The sequence below is a fragment of the Galeopterus variegatus genome, unplaced genomic scaffold (genome assembly GCF_000696425.1).
Source record: "Galeopterus variegatus unplaced genomic scaffold, G_variegatus-3.0.2 Scaffold4300, whole genome shotgun sequence".
Taxonomy (NCBI): Eukaryota; Metazoa; Chordata; class Mammalia; order Dermoptera; family Cynocephalidae; genus Galeopterus; species Galeopterus variegatus.
This window is the reverse complement of record NW_007730411.1, coordinates 147,726-168,662: the sequence shown is the minus strand read 5'-3', so window position 1 is coordinate 168,662 and position 20,937 is coordinate 147,726. Positions and strand designations below refer to the sequence as shown.

The following is a 20,937-nucleotide window of genomic DNA, read 5'->3' as shown; positions in this document are numbered from 1 at the left end:
GCAATCAATTTTCATTTAAGTACCCCCAAACCACCCAAAACCTTAGCTCTTGTTGGCCTGTGGCTTCCACATTCTCAAAATGATAAGCTGCCAAAGTAAACTAATTGCAACGTGTCTCAGTAATTGCCATGTGTGGATACATACAGTTACAGTAAAATGGTTCAGTGAATCCTGACTGTGGTAACGCACATTTGGAAATTACTTAAAATAGAGACTCGTAACCCAGAAGACTTGAGGAGTCTCAGATGGGTTTAAGCCAGCTTTGCCATTTACTGGCTGTGTGGCTTTGAGAAAACCATAGCCTCTCTGAGCCCATGACTCCCTATATATAAAAGGAAAATACTGCTATTCTCGTGGCAGCACAATCTTCAAAGTATGAAGGGAAAGAAGCACTGGGAACAAACGAAAGAGGATTCAGCGCCTGGTTGCCCATGAGCTGCCAACCACACCCCATCACTTGCTGACTACTACCTACGACTCAAAAATCCTGGATACGAATAAGGCGTGGAATGAAAGGTGGAGGACTTAGACATTGTGTCTCATGGTAGTGTGAAGCAAATGCTTTGCCCACTGGTCAAGTATGATAAGAACGAGTTGGGTTTTTTTTATGAGTGGGGAACACTTGTTGCTGGTCTGTGTACCCCTACTGGGTGGCTGCAAGGACCAAATGAAATAAACGTGCAAAAAGATTTTGCCAACAGTAAAACCCACAGAAAATTCTAGCTCCTAACATCTCATTATAAGCCTGGTGTTACTTATCACTCTGTCTTCTCTGATTATACGGCAGCTCTGGCCATGATTGTGTCAGGCTCTTTCCCATAAAGCTCACAAGCATCCTTCTGAGTCAGGGGTCTTTGAACCTAAAGCAGAACAAGGGAATAATGGCAAAGAATGAAGATTTAATTCTATCTGCCCTTGTCTTTCCAAGCAAGTCTTGCTGTAAGAAAGGTCTGGCAGAGAAGAAGATTCCAGGCAAAGATTTATGGGGGTGTTAAAAGGAAGTGCTGCTGAATCTCAATGCCCTTTGGTGTCTTCGGAGGTCCGTCAGAGCCATTCTGTTTCTCTACAGCTTTTAGGTCATGCCGCACTTACAGGACTTCCCTGGGAGGTAAAGGGAGAAGGCTGCTGCAGTGCATTTACCTGCTCAGTCACCAGTCACTTCCTCTGCATTATCTCTGACTGAGGAACCACGGAGAGGGGGCACTGATTACTAACTACACTTAGGGTCGAGGCCGATGATTCTTAAAGTGGGTGCCACCAGCACTGGCTCCGCCTGAGCAAATTTGTTAAACACACACATGGCTGTATGGCAGACTTAGTGAATCAAAACCTCTGAAGGAAAGGTCTAGAAATCTGTGTTCTTAACAAGGTATTTCTTACTCTAAAGTTTGAGAGGCTCTAAGAACATCTTTAGATGATTTACTAACATCTGAAAGTTTTCAAAATGAAATCCCAATAGAAAAAACAGAACAGCTCTGATTTCATTTGAAGAGGGGAGGAGAGCTCTTCTCACGGGCACCTCTTCCCCCTGGGTTGGCTCCCAGCCCTCTCTGCTGGACCATGGGGCCCTTTGGGATAAAGTGATGATGACTATTCTAACGTGACCTTAAATTACATTCTCAGCAGATATGGATCGCGATGACTTTCCTGCCTCCTTTTCCCAGTGCTTTTCTCTCACATGCACATTCTTGGTCAAGGTGAAATCATGGGACCTCATTTGAATGACTCAGAAGTCGTGGTCTCACTGCTGATCCCACACTGATCTTGTGGCCTAGACTTCTGTTGTTTAGCTATAACCAAACTCCCACATTGTATTCGCTCTGCTAACTAGGTGACCTCTGGCTTCTCTGAATCCACATCTGTGATTATACAATTTTCCAGCACTCGAATCTAGGAGTGGGCCCCAACTCACTCTTGCCTGTGATCCAATGGCTTGGTTATTTCTCCCCCTGATCCTCTGTCTCAGAGCAAAGTCTCTGTTACATACTGTCAGGTCTTCCCCAAACCTACTGTCCAGAACATTATGCTGAGACAAAAATCTGGGCTCAAAGTGAAAGAGTACAGAAGTGTGTATATGAGAGTTTGAAATAGGAGAGTGGACAATGTGTTCATAAAAGCTAACAAATGTCACTGGATCTCTGTCACTTACTTTCATCTGCATTTTCACCTTCTTTTTTCATCAGGAGACTTGTCTTTTTATCTTGTCAAAATCTGTGGACATTGACTACTAATCTGGACAACCCAAGTTATGATCTGCCATCTCTGCTCTACCTCTCCTGCTAGGCAGATTTCCTCCCACAGCCACCTGGGTGTCCCACTTTGATGAGTGTGTCCAGTCAACAAGGTCCTTCCTTTCCTGCTTAATCTCATTTCACTGCTCACCAAACTCTTGATTTTTAAGTACAGTTGCCCCTCGGTATCTGTGGGGGATTGGTTTTAGGACCTCTCTCAGATTCCAAAATCTGTGGGTACTCAAGTCCCTGATATAAAATGAAATAGTACTCGCACATAATTTATGCACATCCTCTGGTATATTTTAAATCATCTCTAGATTACTTATAATACCTAATACAATATAAATGCTATGTAAGTAGTTGTTATACTGTATTGTTTAGGGAAAAATGACAAGAAAATAAGTCTGTAATGTTCAGTACAGATGCATTTTTTCCCCCAAGTCTTTCCAATCCACAGTTGGTTGAATCCACAGATGTGGAACCTGCACATGTGGAAGGCTGACTGCATGTCACAGGCATCTCGAAATGTGCCTAGTGCTGGAGGAAACAAATACATGACATGATTCCATTCCTACACGTGAACTGTGCAGAATATTCTTTGTTGAGCTCAAAGGCTTTGTTTGCCAAGAAACACACCCTACTAACTAGTATCACATACCCCAGATATCCCTTAGATATATGCTCAGGGCAGGCAGGGACTTTTGTTTGTTTTCTGCATTGATGCAGCTTTGGCACCCAGAATAACACCTGGCACAAAGGAGGATATGAATATTTGAAAATGAATAAATGAACAGGTGAATGAGACTCACAGCTAGAGCCTTTGGTGGAAATGTTAATGGCGAGAAGGATCACAACTGAGCTCAAACATTCTGATCTACGAACCTTATACACAATAGTATATCAGAGTTTCAGCAATTAATGTGACTAGAAGAAGCAAAAGTGATGAAAATATGATGTGCCCTGTCCAGGACATTCATATTTCTTTATTTTTTGCTTTTACTAGCGATGCTATGTTATGTCACCCTTTTCTGTTGGATGCCAGAAAGGCTGCTAAACCTGAAGACAGAAAAAAGGGAGTCAGGAGAACAGAACAACTAAACTTACCCACAGAATACCTTGCATCTTTTATAAAAACCATTCCAACATCAAAGAACTTACTCGGTGACTCTGAGCTTCATTTCTAAATTGAGGTAGAGTTATATTTCCTCCACTCTTCACAAGACTATAGTGAGGAACCAGGTATTCATTCAAAAAATATTTTATTGAGCAGTTTCCATATAGTTACCAGGCACCAATAAAAATTAAGTATCTAAGAGTAATTTATGAAACATACATTGCAATATAAATGGTACTGCCGCTGACCTCATTGCATCAGCCCAGATCCACAGATGCAAAGGACTTTGGGTAATTACTTAACTAATTCAAATTCCCTGAATCACTTTGCCATAATGATGAGGAAATTCAAGAACTTACTTTGGGATGTGTGATATGAGGTTGGGTTTGGTGAAGGAATGTAGGAAAGGAGGGGTCGGTGGTTACACTTAAATGATCTAGAAAAATGCCTGAATGTTTATACTTCAACAGACTTGTATCTTACAAGGACTAATTCTCAAAGACCTTGCAAAAGAATGAAACAGCAGTTTAGTCAGAACAATCTGGTTAGAGAGAGAAAATTCCTGTAATCAGAAAGAGCACTCACAATTCTAAGAAATTCTAAGGGAACTGGGATTGTTTTGCAGCGTGGTGCTAAGCCCGGGTGATCTGAATGGGGACAGATCAAGCCAGGTTTGGTGTTTTATGGCTTTTGTTGTTCTGTTTTATTAACACAGTGGCCTCACTACTAGCAACCCAGTTGTGCCTGACGTGTGTTTTTTATTTTTCCCTTTTATTTTAGGGAAGCTCTACCTACAACAATTAACATTTTTTTCCCTTTTACACTATCAATTGTTTTTCATATTTACAAGGAAAATTCCAATTAAGAATACAAGAATTACATGATGCAGATTGCCATTAACATGTTCAGCCCTGAAGTGTCCAACAGAACAGCCCCTAAAATGGAATTATAAAAAATATTTAATTGATTTTAAGAGCTCCATTCATTAGAGGCTAAACTTCATGAGTTTCAGATAGGACAGAACAGTTGATTCTGGAAAAATGTCATGAGTTCCCCAAAAGAATTAAAAAGCACTAAATCTGTAACAATGTTCATTAGATACTTTATTATAGGTGTTTTTAAGTTAACTGACAGAGAAATCACAATAGCCAATGAAATGGAGATTTTCTGGATATTTCCTTCTCTTCAATAAATTTTTGAGTTCCAATTAAGAAAACAAACTGTCATGCTGCAAATGACACAACGTGAATGACAGGGTGAAAGAGCAGGTAAACGACTTAATAAATAATATAAAAATCCAAGTCATAGTTCTTCTTTTTTTTTTTTTTTTTCCTTTTTGTCTTTTTTCGTGTCCGGCAACGGATCACAACCCTCAGTGTCGCGCCCGTACCGGACCGGGACCGGCCACGGGATCACAACCCTCGGTGTTGCTCCCGGTCTGTATGTGGGATCCGAACCCTCGGCGGGAGCGCTGCCGCACTTCCCAAGCGGCGCACTGTAGCAGTGCGCCACCGGGCCGGCCAAGTCATAGTTCTTGTTACTTAATCCCAACTATCCTTAGTGTTCAATAAAGATATGAAAAGATGCTCAATCACATGACTAACAAAGGAAAAATGAAAACAACTCACCCATCTTTGCTGTCCAAATTGGCAACAGTTACAATGATTACATCCATTGTGAGGAAAGGGGCACTCAAATGTCCTGCTGGTGAGAGTCTGAATTGTTATAGCCTTTGTAAAGCATATGTGGCAGGTCCTAGCCAACTTTAAAATGTGCACACCCATTAATCCAGCAGGTTCTCTTTTATAAATACTTCCTGGGAAAGTGTGCAAAGAGACATGTATATGTGTGAGAATGTTTGTGTAAATGCACACACATATATACATACATACGGAGATTTAACACAGCATCGCTAAAAATGCAAAAAAAAAATTAGAAAACATAAATGTCCATCTTTGTGAAATGGTTATAAAAAAAGAAGGCATATTCCTGTGAGTACTATTACAATAAAAATTTTTTTAAAAAGGAGTTGATCTATATATAGTGAGCAGGAAAGCAAGAGCATATATTTTGCTAAGTTAAAAAAAAAGCAAGTCATAAAGCAAAATGCAGAATGTGAGGCCATTTTTATAAGAGGGTATGTAGGTAAACACATATATACATATACATATAAGTACATATACACACATGCACTCCATTTCTATAAGCATTTAAAAGGTCTAAAAGAATAATCACCAATCCCTTAATAGTCACCGCCTTAGGGCATTAGAATTGGGGTAAGCATAAGGCTGGGAGGGGACTTAAACTCTTTGTAAGGTTATGTACTGTAAGGACTTCAAAAAAAAATGAACAGGTAAATTGTAAATTTTTTCTTTCATAATTTAAGGAGTCAATAAGAATTTTAAAACTGTATTTAAGGACTGTGCTAAGGGCCCAGTAACCCAGGTTGGTTGATTTAGTAATCAGGCTTCCAAAGTTTCTCCTAGTGTACATGTGCTTGAGCAAACACAGCACATGAAAGAATGTACACACACACACACACACACACACACCCCATGGGGTAATCCCATCAGAGGGCAATTACAGAGGGAGCTCTCCCTTCCCCACGGGGACAAACCCAATCAAAGGCTTAGGAGCAGCATACGCAGGGTGGTTAAAAGCATCCATCTGGACTCAGATGGTCCTGGTGGAATTTTCAGCTCCATCAATCATTAATGTAATGATTCAGATTTCTCATCTGTAAAATGGGAATAAACAATGCCTCCTTCATAGTGTTGTTATGACGATGAATGAGAAAGGGCATGGTAGGTATTCACCACACTGCCTGACATAGAAAAAAATGAAACATCTTCAGCTTTCAGTGTCCAAAGACACGCGATCAAGCGGTAGGTGGAAAATCAGTTAGTTTTACAATCACAGTAGCTGCACTGCCAGGAGAGTTCTAACCCGTAAAGAACCTCATATTTATGGCTCCACACTTAACCCTTATGCAAAAATAATTCCCAAATAACTGGAAACTTCTATGCTCCTATTTCTACAGGCACCATTACAAAGTCGAATGAGTGTGGGTCAGACTGGGTTTACAAAACCACCTCTGATACTCAGTTGGTATGTGATTTGGGACGAGGTGCTTAATCTCTTACTTCGTCTCACCTGAGAGACTAGGGTATAGTAATATTTTTATTCGTATTATTTTAGGATTAAATAACTTAAGAGGATGTATCCAGGGCACACAGCATCCGGTACACAGTAGAAAAATAACAACAGCAATAATCGTAGCTCTACTGAACTGAGCATCTACTGTGTGCTAGGCATTCTCTCACTCTTTCTTATACCAGCTGTGAAAGAAAGGTATCGCTGTTGCCTGTTGAAGTGAGGAAACTCAGAATCGGGACATTGCATGACTTGCTCATAGGATTCCAGTTCAGATCTGCCATCTGCCTGCCTCCAAACTCTTGTGCTCTACTTTTTTCTATACCTGTTGTTTCCCTCACTTACCACATAGGACACCTCACAATCTCCTCTTCTGGTAATCTCTTCTGAGATAATATGACCAATTTGGGGGTATGAAGCTAATGGCTGTAAATGGTTTCAAAACTGAAAATGCTTTTAGAAGCAAGGGATGTGTATCCATGGGCACTGGGAATGCCTCCAAACACCCCTTCCCCGAGGATGCCACTGCCCAGAATTTCACTACCGGACACTCACTACCACACACTCACTACCACCTGCGTGTCAGGTATTCACTTTTGAAATGGAAATACTCACAGAAGGGGAACTATATTACATTTACCTTACTGTGTAAGTGAAGCATGAGATCATGCTATTTCCTCGAGGGAGAGGTCTCCAGCAGTTGGTCACCACTGGGTATCCAAGGGGTGGGGATGGGGGCGGGGCACAGAAACAGGTAGGAAGTGCCCAGAGGAAAGAAGGGCCCTGAAAACGTGACTTAAGTCACAATTTTGCCAAGGGCTGGCTCCACCAATCAGTCTAAGCAGCCACGAGCAAACACCCCTCTCTTCTTTCTCTTTTTTCTATGCATTCATATTTATTCAATAAACATTTATTAATCACTTACTATGTGCAAAAGATTATAGAAGGATATAGTCCTGTCTTGAGGAAATTTACAATCTAGCTATGATTTGTCGATTCAATCATCTTAATATTCTTATTGATAAAACATGGCACATTAACCTGGTGGGTTTAATCTCTGTATATGTATGTGTATGCGTGTGCAGATGCTTAATTACGAATGTAGATTATGCACAGTTCAATCATTTCCATAACCGATCATTCAAACAGCTTTACTGGTTCAGATGACCATCTCACACTCCTCCCACAAAATCCAGCATGTTGAACATGCACACCTAAATTTAACTTTTGTTTTTAGAATTAGAATTAGCACTGTGTCAGAATTTAACAAGTACTACTTATGTAAAACTGTACTTGGAGTAATTTTGTAGTAATTAAGCATATGAGAGTAATTAAGAATTTCTCTGAATCTAATCATCAATCCCTAGTACTATATAAACATTAATGACATCATGGCTGATACCGAAAATTATTCCTGATTATGATTGCTGATGATAATATCAGAATAGCATGAAGTTCACTTATTGGCTCATTTCTTTCGTGAATATGTCACAATTTTCTCAGTGAAGCCTATTACACTGCTGATTTATAATCAATTATATTCGTCTTCCTGAGATTTCAAAAGGTTGTGACACATGCTTAAGCTCTCAGCAATACAACTTCTAGACTCACTACTTTAATTATTTTGCAACCTCACATATGCAGTTGTGACTAAATTTCCTGTGAAGAGGGGAGTATGTTTATTGTCTTTAAAAATATAACCTTTAAAAAGTTAACACTATAAATCCCCAGCAATGAGATCAGCAGGGGCTGTGTCCACAGGACTGCTTCTGGAAAGTGCATTGCACAGTCACTGGGGGTGAACAGCCAACAGAGGAAGGCATCCACGGAACCTGACCTGCATTTCCATTTAACTATCAAAGCTCGAGATTTCCACAGTTTGAAAGATGTTTTGGCTGTTTGGTAGCACAAGGCATTTGCAATGCGTTTTCTTCTTGGAGGACTGTTGGTGGCTGGAAACCCCTTTGCTTGCCTATGCAGTCAATTTGAACTGGGCTGACAAGCTTACAGCTCTATACCAAGGCAGAAAAATGCCAGCATTGTCTGGGAATTGACTGGCCTGCTTCTTTGGGCCCTATGGGCAGGGCATGCTTTAAATCATGAAAAAGACAGCTTAGGAACCACAAGAGCCGTGACCAACAGAGAAGGCTCCCACTTCCCCCTGCTGATGTGTTGGTATCAAATGGCCCAGGCTGAGGTGGTAGTTTCATTGTGTTTTCCTAATGAAATCTAATAACTAAACTATGGATGATGGAAATCTTTGTGTTGGCAACTCAAAACTCCAGAGGGGTGAAAATAAGAACGAGCAGTGGAAAGTATAGAAACCTAAGAGAATGGAGCACAGGGACATAAAATGGGGCAGAACCCTTGAAAGAGGCCTCTAAGCTCTACCACTGCTTTCCAAGAAGCGGTATGACCAAATCTGTCTGTGAGATAGGTAGGATTAGCTCCATTTTACAGGTCAGAAAACCATCCCAGAGAGCGTTTGGCAGACCCTACAGTGTGCCTATCCAATAAATATTATTAAATAAACTTGGTTTTGGTTAAGCATACCAATGCACTCAAATGTCTTCCCAGACTCCCTTGCATCTGGGACAGCCATGTGACTAAGCCTGGGGTACACCTGTCCTTCACTCTGGACAGGACAAGATGTGCAGAATATCAACATTCATATTGTGACCAGGAGGATGGAAGCCACCTGTTAAAGATGACAATGCAGAAAGATGAGAGGAGGCTTGGACACTGTGGATGGACCCCGGGGGGCTGCTTGTCCACCCCATGCTGTTTCCTGTTTGACATCTTGTCGTGCAAAAAGAGTAAACCCATACGCTAGTGTTGTGGAAAGTCTTGTGCTCTGCACAGATGTGTATTAAAAATAACAGGGTCTTTGGGAAAACCAGGATTGAGACAGACCACTCAAAATCTATGAAACCTTCTAACTACAGTTGTTAACAAAATATTCAAGAGGAAATTTGGGCATCCAGGGCAGCCAGTTCAGTGTGGTTATAGGCTCCCAGGTGGTTATTAAAAATGCACAATAATCGAAATGTTGGCTTGCAGGTATTGAGACAGCAGGTGATAGCCGAGTCCACTGCATAGGAGGCAGTGTGATCTGCTACTAGATGAGGGCCATGCAAGGCTGGGTGTGCACCTCTCTGGGGAGGGTGCCCCTGGGGTCATGCTCATTAAATTTTATTAAAATAGAGCTGAAAGGGCCCCTGCCTGTGTAGCAGCTAGGCTTTTTCACTTTCTTCTCTTGCTATTCCAGCTCTCCTTGTCTAACAAAGATTCTGCATGAACAAACACAATTTCCCCTTATTCTGACATAATTCCCCTATTTACCAGTTGCATCTGAGTGAACTGAACTCTTTTTAAGTTACTGCCATTAGGGTGTTTTATATGTGCAGCCCGATATAATCCCAATAGCTAGAGCTTAAGGTTTCTACCTCTCCCATTCCATTCTCTATACAGTGTTCCACTTGACTTTTCTAAAACACCAGGCTGACATCCTCTTTCTGTAGCATTACATTTAGCACGGCACAAAATTCTTCTATGAGCTGGCCTTCATAGATTCTTGCCCTCCTCTCCACGTCTTAACCGATACACTCCAGCCACACATGAACTCTATTTGGCTCTTCTGTCTGTGCACACACCACACTGTCATCTGCATCGCTGCCTGTGCACTTTGCTGCCCCTCTGCCTGTAATACCTTGGCCTGCCCAATGAACTATTCATCTTCAAAACCCTATTCAAAGCATCCCCTCTATGAACCCTTTGCTGACATCCTCCTCTGAATAAATCTCGTAACTTTTCCATCTACTATTGCATATACACTGCATTCATTAAATGACATTCATGTTTGCCTGGCACATAGCAGGTGACCAATAAACACTGGCTGAACTGAACTTGGCCTCTCTTCGATGAGCCCAGAAGCAGGAAGTTTGTGAAAATGCTATTCCAGGAATTCCCAAGGCATTTTAATATCCTGGAGTGAATAGGGCATTTAAAAATAAATTATCCATTAGTACCATAACAAAATATCAACTCTCAGGCAACTAATCCAGGCAAAATTCTGAAGCTTGCCTGCATAAAATAATTGTCCTAATGAGAAACAAAAAAAAAAAAAAAGGAAAAAAATCCCAACAAAAGTGAAGAATGAGAATAAGCTTACATGATTGGAAAGAGTGTCCTCATGTTTACATCTAAAATAGAGGAGTAAAATGAACTAAGAAGTTGCCTTGGAGATGTCACCCAAACAGAGACCCGTAAATGCTATCAACATTCAAGCATTTAAAAAAAGACACCTTATCCACCTCACTAATTAAGGCGATATGAATGGATGAAGTGGATACAGAATCAACAAAACTGAGCTCTGGTCCTGGGTCATTCACTAGGTGAAGAAATCTGAAAAAGCAGTGCTGTTAATCTTTTCAGAGAATGCTTTTTACAAAATGCCTCTTAACAAAACTATACATAGAGCACGCAATGTTTAAGCTCAGTATGTCATGATTAACAAAGCTCAGTGGACCTCATTTTCTTCTTTGTTTGGAAGGCCAAGGCCCCTCTGAGTCCTAATCTTTCATGGCTCTATGTAATGCAACAGCATCTATATACAGCATCTACATTTCCCCATGGAAAACATAAGTACATATTTATTTTGGTGTGCCTTGAACTTGAAAATGCGTTGATTAAGAATGTGGCTTGGAAATGTGAACCTCTTGTTAAAGGTGCCTGTGTACTTTGCCTAGGTAGCAATGCCTAGACATTTTATATTTTTTTATGTCTCAGTTCCCATATCTAAAAATACAGTGATGACATTTGTCCCTGACCTCTACCTACTGCATGGAGTACAGAGGAGATAGGGGTGACTATGCTCATTAAAGCCACAAACTTCTTGAAAGAGAGAACAAATACTTGCTGTAGCTATCATGTTACCAACCCTGACACTGCCTGGGGCTTTAAAAATCAAGTTTTGTTAGGGGGTGAAGTTCCCTGTTACCAGGATGCGGTATAACTGCATCCAGCAAACTCGTCCAACAACACCAAACAAGGCATGGCCAGTAAATCAAACTCATTAAGAAGATCTCCTCTCACTCCCAGCACTGTATCACCCACTTGAAAAATACTAGATAAATTCTGTCCTTACCCTAAACAGTCCACCAAACAAGGCACGGCCAGTAAATCAAACTCATTAAGAAGATCTCCTCTCATTCCCAGCACTGTATCACCCACTTGAAAAATACTAGATAAATTCTGTCCTTACCCTAAACAGTAGTCGATGAGAAATGCTTGTGTCTGAAAAGTTCCAGAAAAATATTTTCAGAAAAATGCTTGCAGAAGGGAGAAAGGCTGCATCTGGATCCCTACCTTTTAGTTCTGGGCAGTGGCTCATGGGCATTTCCTTCGCCACCTCATCATGGCCTGATGCTTGCCTGTCTTCCTGGACAAAGTCATGATTTCCCAATTTGCCTAACTATATTCTGGATTTATGTTCAGGGCTGATGTTAGGAGTTTCTCATGTTACGGGAATTTTTAACAATTAAAAAGCGAAAGTGAAAATAACCCAACAACTTCAAGTTGACAATGTATTCATTATTTAACTAAAAAAGGGAAATGTGGAAGAAGAGGATTTTGCCAAGATGTAGGACAAAATGAAAGGGTAGATCCCATTTTCTGTGTCCTCTTGTTTCATTATTCATTTGTTGAATAAGAGTGTCAATCACTTATTCAATAAATATTTACTAAATGCTTACTTTGCACAATGCATTATGCTTGCCCTAGGGCTACAAACATTACCCCTATTCTCAAAGAGTCTAATAAAGGAAAGGAAGGGATTACAGTGAAGAGTGTTAAATTAATTAAGCTCCTACTCTGTGCCAGGTGCTTTTCTTGTTGAATCCTCATAACAAGTGGTGAGAGAAGACAGATGAGCCTCTCCCCACTTAACAAATGTGAACCGAGGCCCAATAAGTTGCCCAGAGTCACACGATTCAGAGTAGACTGGTATTTGCATGGAAGTTGGTCTAATTCCAAAACCCCTTTTGAAAATTTCTGCTTAAAAAGCAGAAAAAAAGAAGAAATCACCCATTAACCTACCACCCTGATACAAAACCGTCAATAGTTTGGATAATTTCCTTCCAATTCTTTTCTACGCACAGGTTAATTTAAAATTTTTTTAAAACATGTTTCACAGTTCTAATCAAAGCATGTTATACTGCATTTCATTGGAACTATGACACCATAAACTGCAAAGTGTTCCATTATTCTATATAGCACCAGAAATAAAAACCACTGCCAATTATATGACGCCACTGACTTTGAGATATGTTCAGATTTCAGCAATGTTAAAGTGTGATGGTAAAACACGTGAGTCTTAGAATCAGTGACCTACTCAGTGTTCCTCGTGGCCCACACTCGAGCTGGCCACTCCTGCCTGGAGTGGCAAGGACGGCTTCACAGCTTAGGGGACCTGAGTCCTCCACATTGGACAAGCTCCTCGACTGGGCTGGGAGGCCCCCTTGGAAAGGAGAGGCCTTTTTTTGTCTTTCTTGCATATGCCTTGCCTTGTGCATAGTAGGCACTCAAGACATATTTCTTGGTTGAATAAATACATAACTAAAGCTTGAGAAGAAATTTACCAGATGGAAGAAGGTAAAAATTACCATAGGCCTGAAGAGTGCTGGAAGTCCAAGTTTTTGGGAGGAAAAGGGAGTTTGGGTGGCTACGCTGGGGAAGTGGGGACAGGAGACAGATGGAACTTTGAGCCAGAGCCAGTGGCCCTGGCTTTTCAAGGTCTTTTCCGTCTACAGCCAGCACCCTCTTCACATGGCTTCCTCTTTGCTGTTTTGGTCTCTACTCTGAAGTTCTCATCCAAGCCCAGTTCTGTAGTACTGCTGATTAGACTGAAACACTCCGTCTAAATGGACGGTATTCCCTTCTGCTTATAGAGAAGGTCTGACTGCCCCAGGAATTAAAATGCTATGATTAAGTCTACATGATTTGGCAATTCAACTTTCTACGGGCATTCACTAAGATATGTACCAGAATTGGCAAAATAGGTAAATAAAGAAAAGAAATTAAGCCAGGCTTAGTTCTCTATGCGTGTTCCTCTTTAAATGCAAGATATGCACATTGTAAAAACTGTTGTGACTTCTCTTGCCTTCCTTCTCTCCTTTTCTTCCCCCATTTACTAGTAAGTATCTGTGTGTATTTACTGTATGTGAACAACTGGGTTAAGTCCTCTGAGAGATAGAAGGATGGGTCAGAAGATTCTAACCTCAGAGACAAGTTTACACACAGATAGTGATGATGCATTTTACTCTCCGGTAAGTCAATTACAAGGTAGAGTGAGCATAAGAAAACCTGAGAGATGCAGGTGACATGCAATCAGAGTTGAGAGCAAGGAAAGATCACATCAGCTGGGGATCAGGAAAGGCTTCAGAAAGGAGGTGTCATTTCATCTGAGCCTTGATGGAAGACCTGGGCATATGCGAATGGAGGCTGAGTGAGACCCAGGAGAGGAGAGACATGCCCGGGCACAAGGACTCCTGTAGTTGCCTTCTACTTGGTCTGTTTATTGTTTAGGAACATGATGCTGTTGCTAGGGCCCATTCATGCACATATGCGAATGGAGGCTGAGTGAGACCCAGGAGAGGAGAGACATGCCCGGGCACAAGGACTCCTGTAGTTTCCTTCTACTTGGTCTGTTTATTGTTTAGGAACATGATGCTGTTGCTAGGGCCCATTCATGCAGTGATAGAGCACTTGGTCAATGAATGAACCATTGCTCTGTGCTGAGCAGTTTGGGGTGTCATTAGTCATACCATCTTAGTGCCAAAGCAAGGAAAATACTATAGCATTTCATGCCTACGAAGTATACAATTTTAGAGGGAATTCATAAAAGCCTAAGTCTGGGGTGTAACAGAACATCTGAAACCCACAAATGGTCACTAAGACTCAAAAGTAACAGCACAACATCACTTCAAAACTCAAGAGACTGCCAGACCCTCACTTACCATGGACGTGGATGCCATTTGGTTGAAAAGAAGAGTTTGTTTCTGGCTGATAGGACTTCAGGTGCGAACCTGATGGCTGCTGGGTCTGGGGAGGCTGAGTTCTCTGCAGTATTGAAGGAGGAGCTGCAACTCTCCGGGGGCTGATGTGGTGGGGAGATGCAGCAGAAGGAGCAAACCTGAGAAAACAATTATAAAAGGAAACACGAGAGACGTAAAATAGCCGAAAACACGAAAGACAAACTCTCCACAGCCAAATGCTCGCTTCCCATTCTGGCTATACAAGAGTGTGAAAACAAACCCTTTAAAAAACCTTCTGGACATTTGGTTCCCCCTTTTAACCACTGAATTCTCAATTGAGATATGGAGGGAATAAAAGATAACCAACAAAAGGAAAACCTAGTCATTTGGGGTTTGTCAAGATTCTTAAACTGCACTATGCTTGGTGAAATTCAAAGCACATCTTTTGCCAGGCCCTTTTTCTGCTAATTTTTAAATCCGTTTGCATTTTAGGGGAAATTCGATCCGTATGTTTCTGAATCATTTACACTTAGCTCATAAACATTTTGTTTTGTAAGACATATTTGAGGTCCAAGAAGTGTTATTACAAGTCTTTATTATGAGTCTCTCTAATCCTATTCTCTCTAAACAATACATTTTCTTCTGCCAAGAATAAATTAACTTAAACCTCAAAGGGTCAAGTGTGGTTTGAAACCCAGAACCCAAGAGATCTGTGTGGGTTCTGTGTTTGGCAAAGAACATTCTTTAGGGTGTAACAGCAACATGACGTAGGACATCTCTTGTAGTCACCTGTGCCAATGACAATACAACTATTGGCAGTTTTTGGGGGGGTGACATATTGGTTTTAATAAGGTGATATGGTCAAGTAACCTGGGATATAAAATGGATAGCTGGACATTGATTTTCTAATTGAAAGGGAGAATTGGCAGGATCTGACTCACTAGGTTTGAAATGATGGTTTATACTTTCTAAAATTGAAGGGAAGGTGTACTTGTGAGAACAATGTCAAAGTTTGGCAATGTCCATAGAATTCCAAAATGATACTCAATTTACCAGTTCAGTAGGGGGCTGGCACAAGTGCGTTAGAGAAAGGAGTAGCAGGTCTACCAGCGCAGTGAAATGAAGCAGCAAAATAATTTTGGGGAAAACTACACTGCCAATGAATTGTTTAATCCCCCCAAAATGGCCCATTAAGCTGAAAACTTTTCATCGGTTGTTTCTTACACTGCGTAGAAAGACAGGCTTTGTTTTGCAGTAACATGTATCGGGCACCATCTGCTTACATCGCTTATTTCACAGGAACAAATAACTTCAGGGCATTTGTGTAGGGCCATACATGATAAAAAGGGAAAAACGAACCAGTCGAGTTTATAAGGATTGGAACCATTGTGAGCCAGAATATTTCACCAGGCAGAGCTTCCACATTTGTATCACTGCCGTGAGAAAGCATGGGACAAAATCCATTGTTCTTTTTGCTTTTCCCTTGCGAGGTATGATGCGGCTACATAAGGTGATGTGCGAATGAAGAAGGGAGGACTTGAACTCAAACTTTAGAGAAAAGAAATCACGAAAGGCTTAAACAAACCAGCTGGGTTAGAAGGCCTGCCTCAACCGATCTTTTTACACTGTCATTCTGCTGAGAGAGAATAGTAACTGAGTGTCCCATGCGGGGTGCACATATATTTTTCCAAGCATATCATCTTAATTGGAATTATCCTAAAAAGATGTGCTGAAGGGCCGTGAGAGAAAATACAGCAAATGAATCCTGGCACTTTCCTGAGAACATCTAGTAAAACTCATATGCCAGGATTCCTCATATGGAGGCTATTTTCTGGGGGAACATGTCCTCAATGTGTCTCACAAGTTGTTTTGAGGTTGCGGGAGAGTGATGAGGAATTGTGGGATCACAGACTTTAGTGGTAGAAGGAATCACATTACCACCCAATCCTGGAATCCCCTGGTCCTTTAAAGATCCCCAAGGATGGAGGGAGAGAGGATTTGAATTGCAAGGCAACCTATGTTGCTATGAAACAGTCATCACTGGCATCTCAATTTTGTTTATTGGGCAAAGGAACAAGATCCTTTGAATGGCTCCCTAAATCTATTTTCTTCTTTGAGAATAAAAGATTCAAAATGCTTCAGATGGTTATCTTGTCTTTTCTTCTGGCACCCCTTGCTGCCTTCTTTCTGTTGAGGACCGATGGGGCAGAAAGATGTATGGATGGGCAAATGGGCAGTGTTTTGGAAGTATGACCCTGATACTCATATAACTGGTCTGATGGAGAACAATTTTGTTTCACAACCCCCCACCCCCATAGCACAATAAGTCTGACTCATACACATGAGTTCGATTAACAAAGAGTAGAAAAGATGGTTGAGGAAGGGGAAGGAAGCAAAGATTCTCAGCATTATAAAACCTTATACTTTTGTAATTTGGAATGATATGGCCAAAGGGTAAATTATGACTACCAGCTATAAAAAGGGGGAGTACTCAACTAGTTCAAAGGACGAAATTCATTTGAACATTCTAGGAGTCAGCCATAATGTAGATTCTATATCTAGATACAGACTTGATATATATGCTTCTCTATAATTATATGCTTATTATAAATCATTCTTATCTATTCATTTATGCAAGTTCCAAACCCTGGCCATGCTCTCTTGGCTACCAAATATTACTCAATATACTAAAAACATTGAGTAAAGAAAAAAAATGTGGTAGGCACACACCACGGTTTTAGCACTGCTATCTCAGAATAAAGATACTATGGCCTCACCTAACTCCACATTATTTTTTTTGCTAAATCGGACTGGATTTTCCTCTGTGTTATGTCAATAAATGAGATTATATATGGTATAAAGTTAATATAATTTCAAAACAGAGTATGTCACCCCATATAAAACATGAGTAAAATGTTAAATATAAACTATTCTAAGTGAAAAAACATACACCTAAAGTAGGCTTTGGTTTGGAAAGAAAGGAATCAGTACAAGAATTTTAACTTTTACATGTATAAAAAATAAAATCTGACAAAAAGTGGTCATGATTATGCAGACAACTGCTAGGAACAATGAAGTAAGTAGGAATTCTTTACTAAAAATCCAGTGTAAGAAGTGAGTATATAAATATGATTGATTTTTAAGAAAAGCAGATAGAATCAATTTTGCTACTGCTTCAAAACACTACAAAGCACTTTATTGAAAAGTCTCTTACAACTTCTCTAATAACTTAAATTTAACTTTTACAACCATGATTACTTGTTAACCTGGTCACAGTAGAATAGAAATAGTGAATTAAAACCAGGGGTGAGAGACCAGGAGAGGAGCAGAGAAGGTAAAAGAGACAAGGCCCCCGGGAGTGTCCAGAAATAATCACTGACAGCTCACAGCAAGAGAAATGCCAGAAAAGGGATCTAAAATGCCAAAAGAAATCAAGAAACTGAGTAGTTTGAGGCCACTCTGTGCAAAAGCAAACAACAAACAGAGAACATGCATACTCACACAGAAGCTCACTAAGCAGAACATAAACTATCCTCACTATTGTTGAAGGTAAGGGTGGGGGCCTCACAATCCCATTTTCTAATCTTCTGTACCTACTTTCCAACCCTGTTTCTTCAAAACACATACACACAACAAAATGGATACACTCATATTCTGCTCAAAAAATAGGTCAGGGAGTTTTTTTTTAAAATCAAAAGTAGATGATTCTGTGCTCACTTTAGCAACACATATACAGAAGAAGGTGAATTAAAATTTTTTGATGCTAAAATAAACAAAAAATTTTGATACTGCAGATAAAGTGTAATTATTTACAGTTTTTCTCCTGTGGAATATCTCATTCCGCAATTACAGCAGGCCAAGAGGACATTACTCTAATTCATTCTGAGTTATAGTGTGTCCAAAAGCCAGAAGAGAGACCTTCTGAAATCTTTTCCAGGTCCAATCCTGTCCCCCAGCTGCTGATCTGCAGTTGAAATTTCAGAGATTTCATTGGACGTAGCTTACTAGTCTGTTCTTTAGCCTTTTACACTTCTCTGAAACAATAGATTGCTAAATAAATAGGCACATGATAGACTAGAAGAAAAAAAAAAAGAAAAACAGCAAAAACAACCAAAACACATTGCTTACCTGAAACAGATCATACAAAAGCAAACCAGAAAACTGAGTCAACCATTTCCACTCTCCTGGTGGGAGAGTTTGTATAACCTTAGTATGAGCGATGGTTTGCCAAGAAAAAAAAAGGATGAGGAACAGGTTTTAAAGGCTAATAAAAGATCCTCTGGGTTGAAATGTTTTTAGAAGTTTCTGCAAATTCACAGTCTTTTGTTGTTCCATATGAATGTTTGGATAGCTTTTTCTATTTCTTGAAGAATGTCATTGGTATTTTGATGCGGACTGCAGTGAATCTGTAGATGGCTTTGGGAAGAACGGACACTTTCACGATGTAAATTGTTCCCATCCAAGAGCATGGTATGTCTTTCCACCTTTTTGTGTCCTGTTTAATTTCTTTCAGTAGTGTTTTGTACTTCTCATTGTAGAGATCTTTCACCTCATTGTTTAAATTGATACTTAAGTATTTTATTTTTTTGGTGAGTACTGTAAATGGACTTGCTTTCTTGATTTCATTTTCTGCTAGTTTGTTATTGAAGTATAAAAACACTATTGATTTTTGGGTGCTCATTTTGTATCCTGCAACATTACTGAAATGTTAATCAGCTGTAAGAGTTTTTTGGTAGAGTCTATAGGTTTTTCTATATATAAGATCATGTTGTCAGCATACAAGGACAATTTGACCTCATCCTTTCCAATATTAATGCCCTTTATTTCTTTCTCTTGCCTGATTGCTCTGGCTAGTGCTTCCAATATTACATTAAGTAGGAGTGGTGAGAGTGGGCATCCTTGTCTTGTTTCTGTTCTTAAAGGAAAAGCTTTCAGCTTTTCCCCATTCAGGATGATATTGGCAATTGGTTTGTCATAAATGGCTTTTATTGTATTGAGATAATTTCTTTCTATACCTAATTTGCTGAGAGTCTTAATCATGAAGGGATATTGAATTTTGTCAAATGCTTTTTCTGCATCAATTGAGATAATCACACAGTTTTTGTCCTTGTTTTTGTTGATACTGGTGTATCACATTTCCTGACTTGCCTATGTTGAAACAACCTTGCATCCCTGGGATGAATTCCACTTGATCATGGTGTATAATTTTTTTGATATGCTGCTGTAATCTGATTGCTAGTATTTTGTTGAGGATTTTTGCATTTAAGTTCATCAAGGATTTTTGCATCTAAATTCATCAAGGATATTGGCCTGTAGTCAAAGCAATCCTAAGCAAAAAAAAAAAAAAAAAAGCCAGAGGCATAACACTACCCAACTTCAAATTATATTACAAAGCTATTGTAACCCAAACAGCATGGTACTGGCATAAAAATAGACACTCAGATCAATGGAACAGAATAGAAAACCTGGAAATCAACCCATGTACTTACAGCCAGTTGATAAAGGCAGCAAGAACATACATTTGGGAAAAGACAGCTTCTCCAATAAATAGTACTGGAAAAATTGGACATCCATATGCAGAAAAATGAAACTAGACCTGTACCTCTCACCATATACCAAAATCAACTCAAAATGGATCAAAAACCTACCTATAACATATAAGACCTGAAACCGTAAAATTACTAAAGGAAAATATAGGGGAAACACTCCAGGTAATAGAACTTGGCAAAGACTTTATGAATAAGACCCCAAAAGCACAGGAACAAAAGAAAAAAATAAATAAATGGGATTATATCAAACTAAAAATCTTCTGCACAGCAGAGGAAACAATCAACAGAGCAGACAGACAACATATGGAATGGGAGAAAATAATTGCAAACTATACATCTGGCAAGGGATTAATATCCAGAATATACAAAGAACTCAAACAACTATACAGTAAAAAAACAAATAATCCAATTAAAAAATGGACAAAGGAGCTGAATACACATTTTTCAAAGGAAGACATACAAATGGCCAACAGATACATGAAAAAAATGCTCAGCATCATTAGTCATCAGAGAAATGCAAGTCAAAATCACATTGAGATATCATTTCACCCCAGTTAGACTTGCCATTATTAAAAAGACCAAGAATAACAAATGCTGGCAAGGATGTGGGGAAAGGGGACTCTTCTACACTGTTGGTGGGATTGTAAATTAGCACAGCCATTATGGAAAACAGTATGGAGGTTTCTCAAACAACTACAGATAGAGCTACCACATGATCCAGGAATCCCACTACTGGGCATATATCTAAAGGAATGGAAATCATTATGTCAAAGACCTCTCTAGTGGAGACGCAGAGAAGCTAGAGAGGAAAGCTGAGGGTGGAATGCGAGAGGACTCCCAGAGGGCATCTTTGA

At 39.9% G+C, this 20,937-nt stretch overlaps 1 protein-coding gene across 1 annotated transcript in view; it reads right to left on the bottom strand.

The window, feature by feature from the left end:
* LOC103602787 (zinc finger protein GLIS3-like) overlaps positions 1 to 20,937 on the bottom strand; it is a 158,611-nt gene that overhangs the window by 13,367 nt on the left and 124,307 nt on the right. The window contains exon 7 of the mRNA XM_008587224.1: positions 14,517 to 14,692. Coding sequence (XP_008585446.1) covers positions 14,517 to 14,692 — 176 coding nt within the window. The remainder of the gene's footprint in view (positions 1 to 14,516; positions 14,693 to 20,937) is intronic.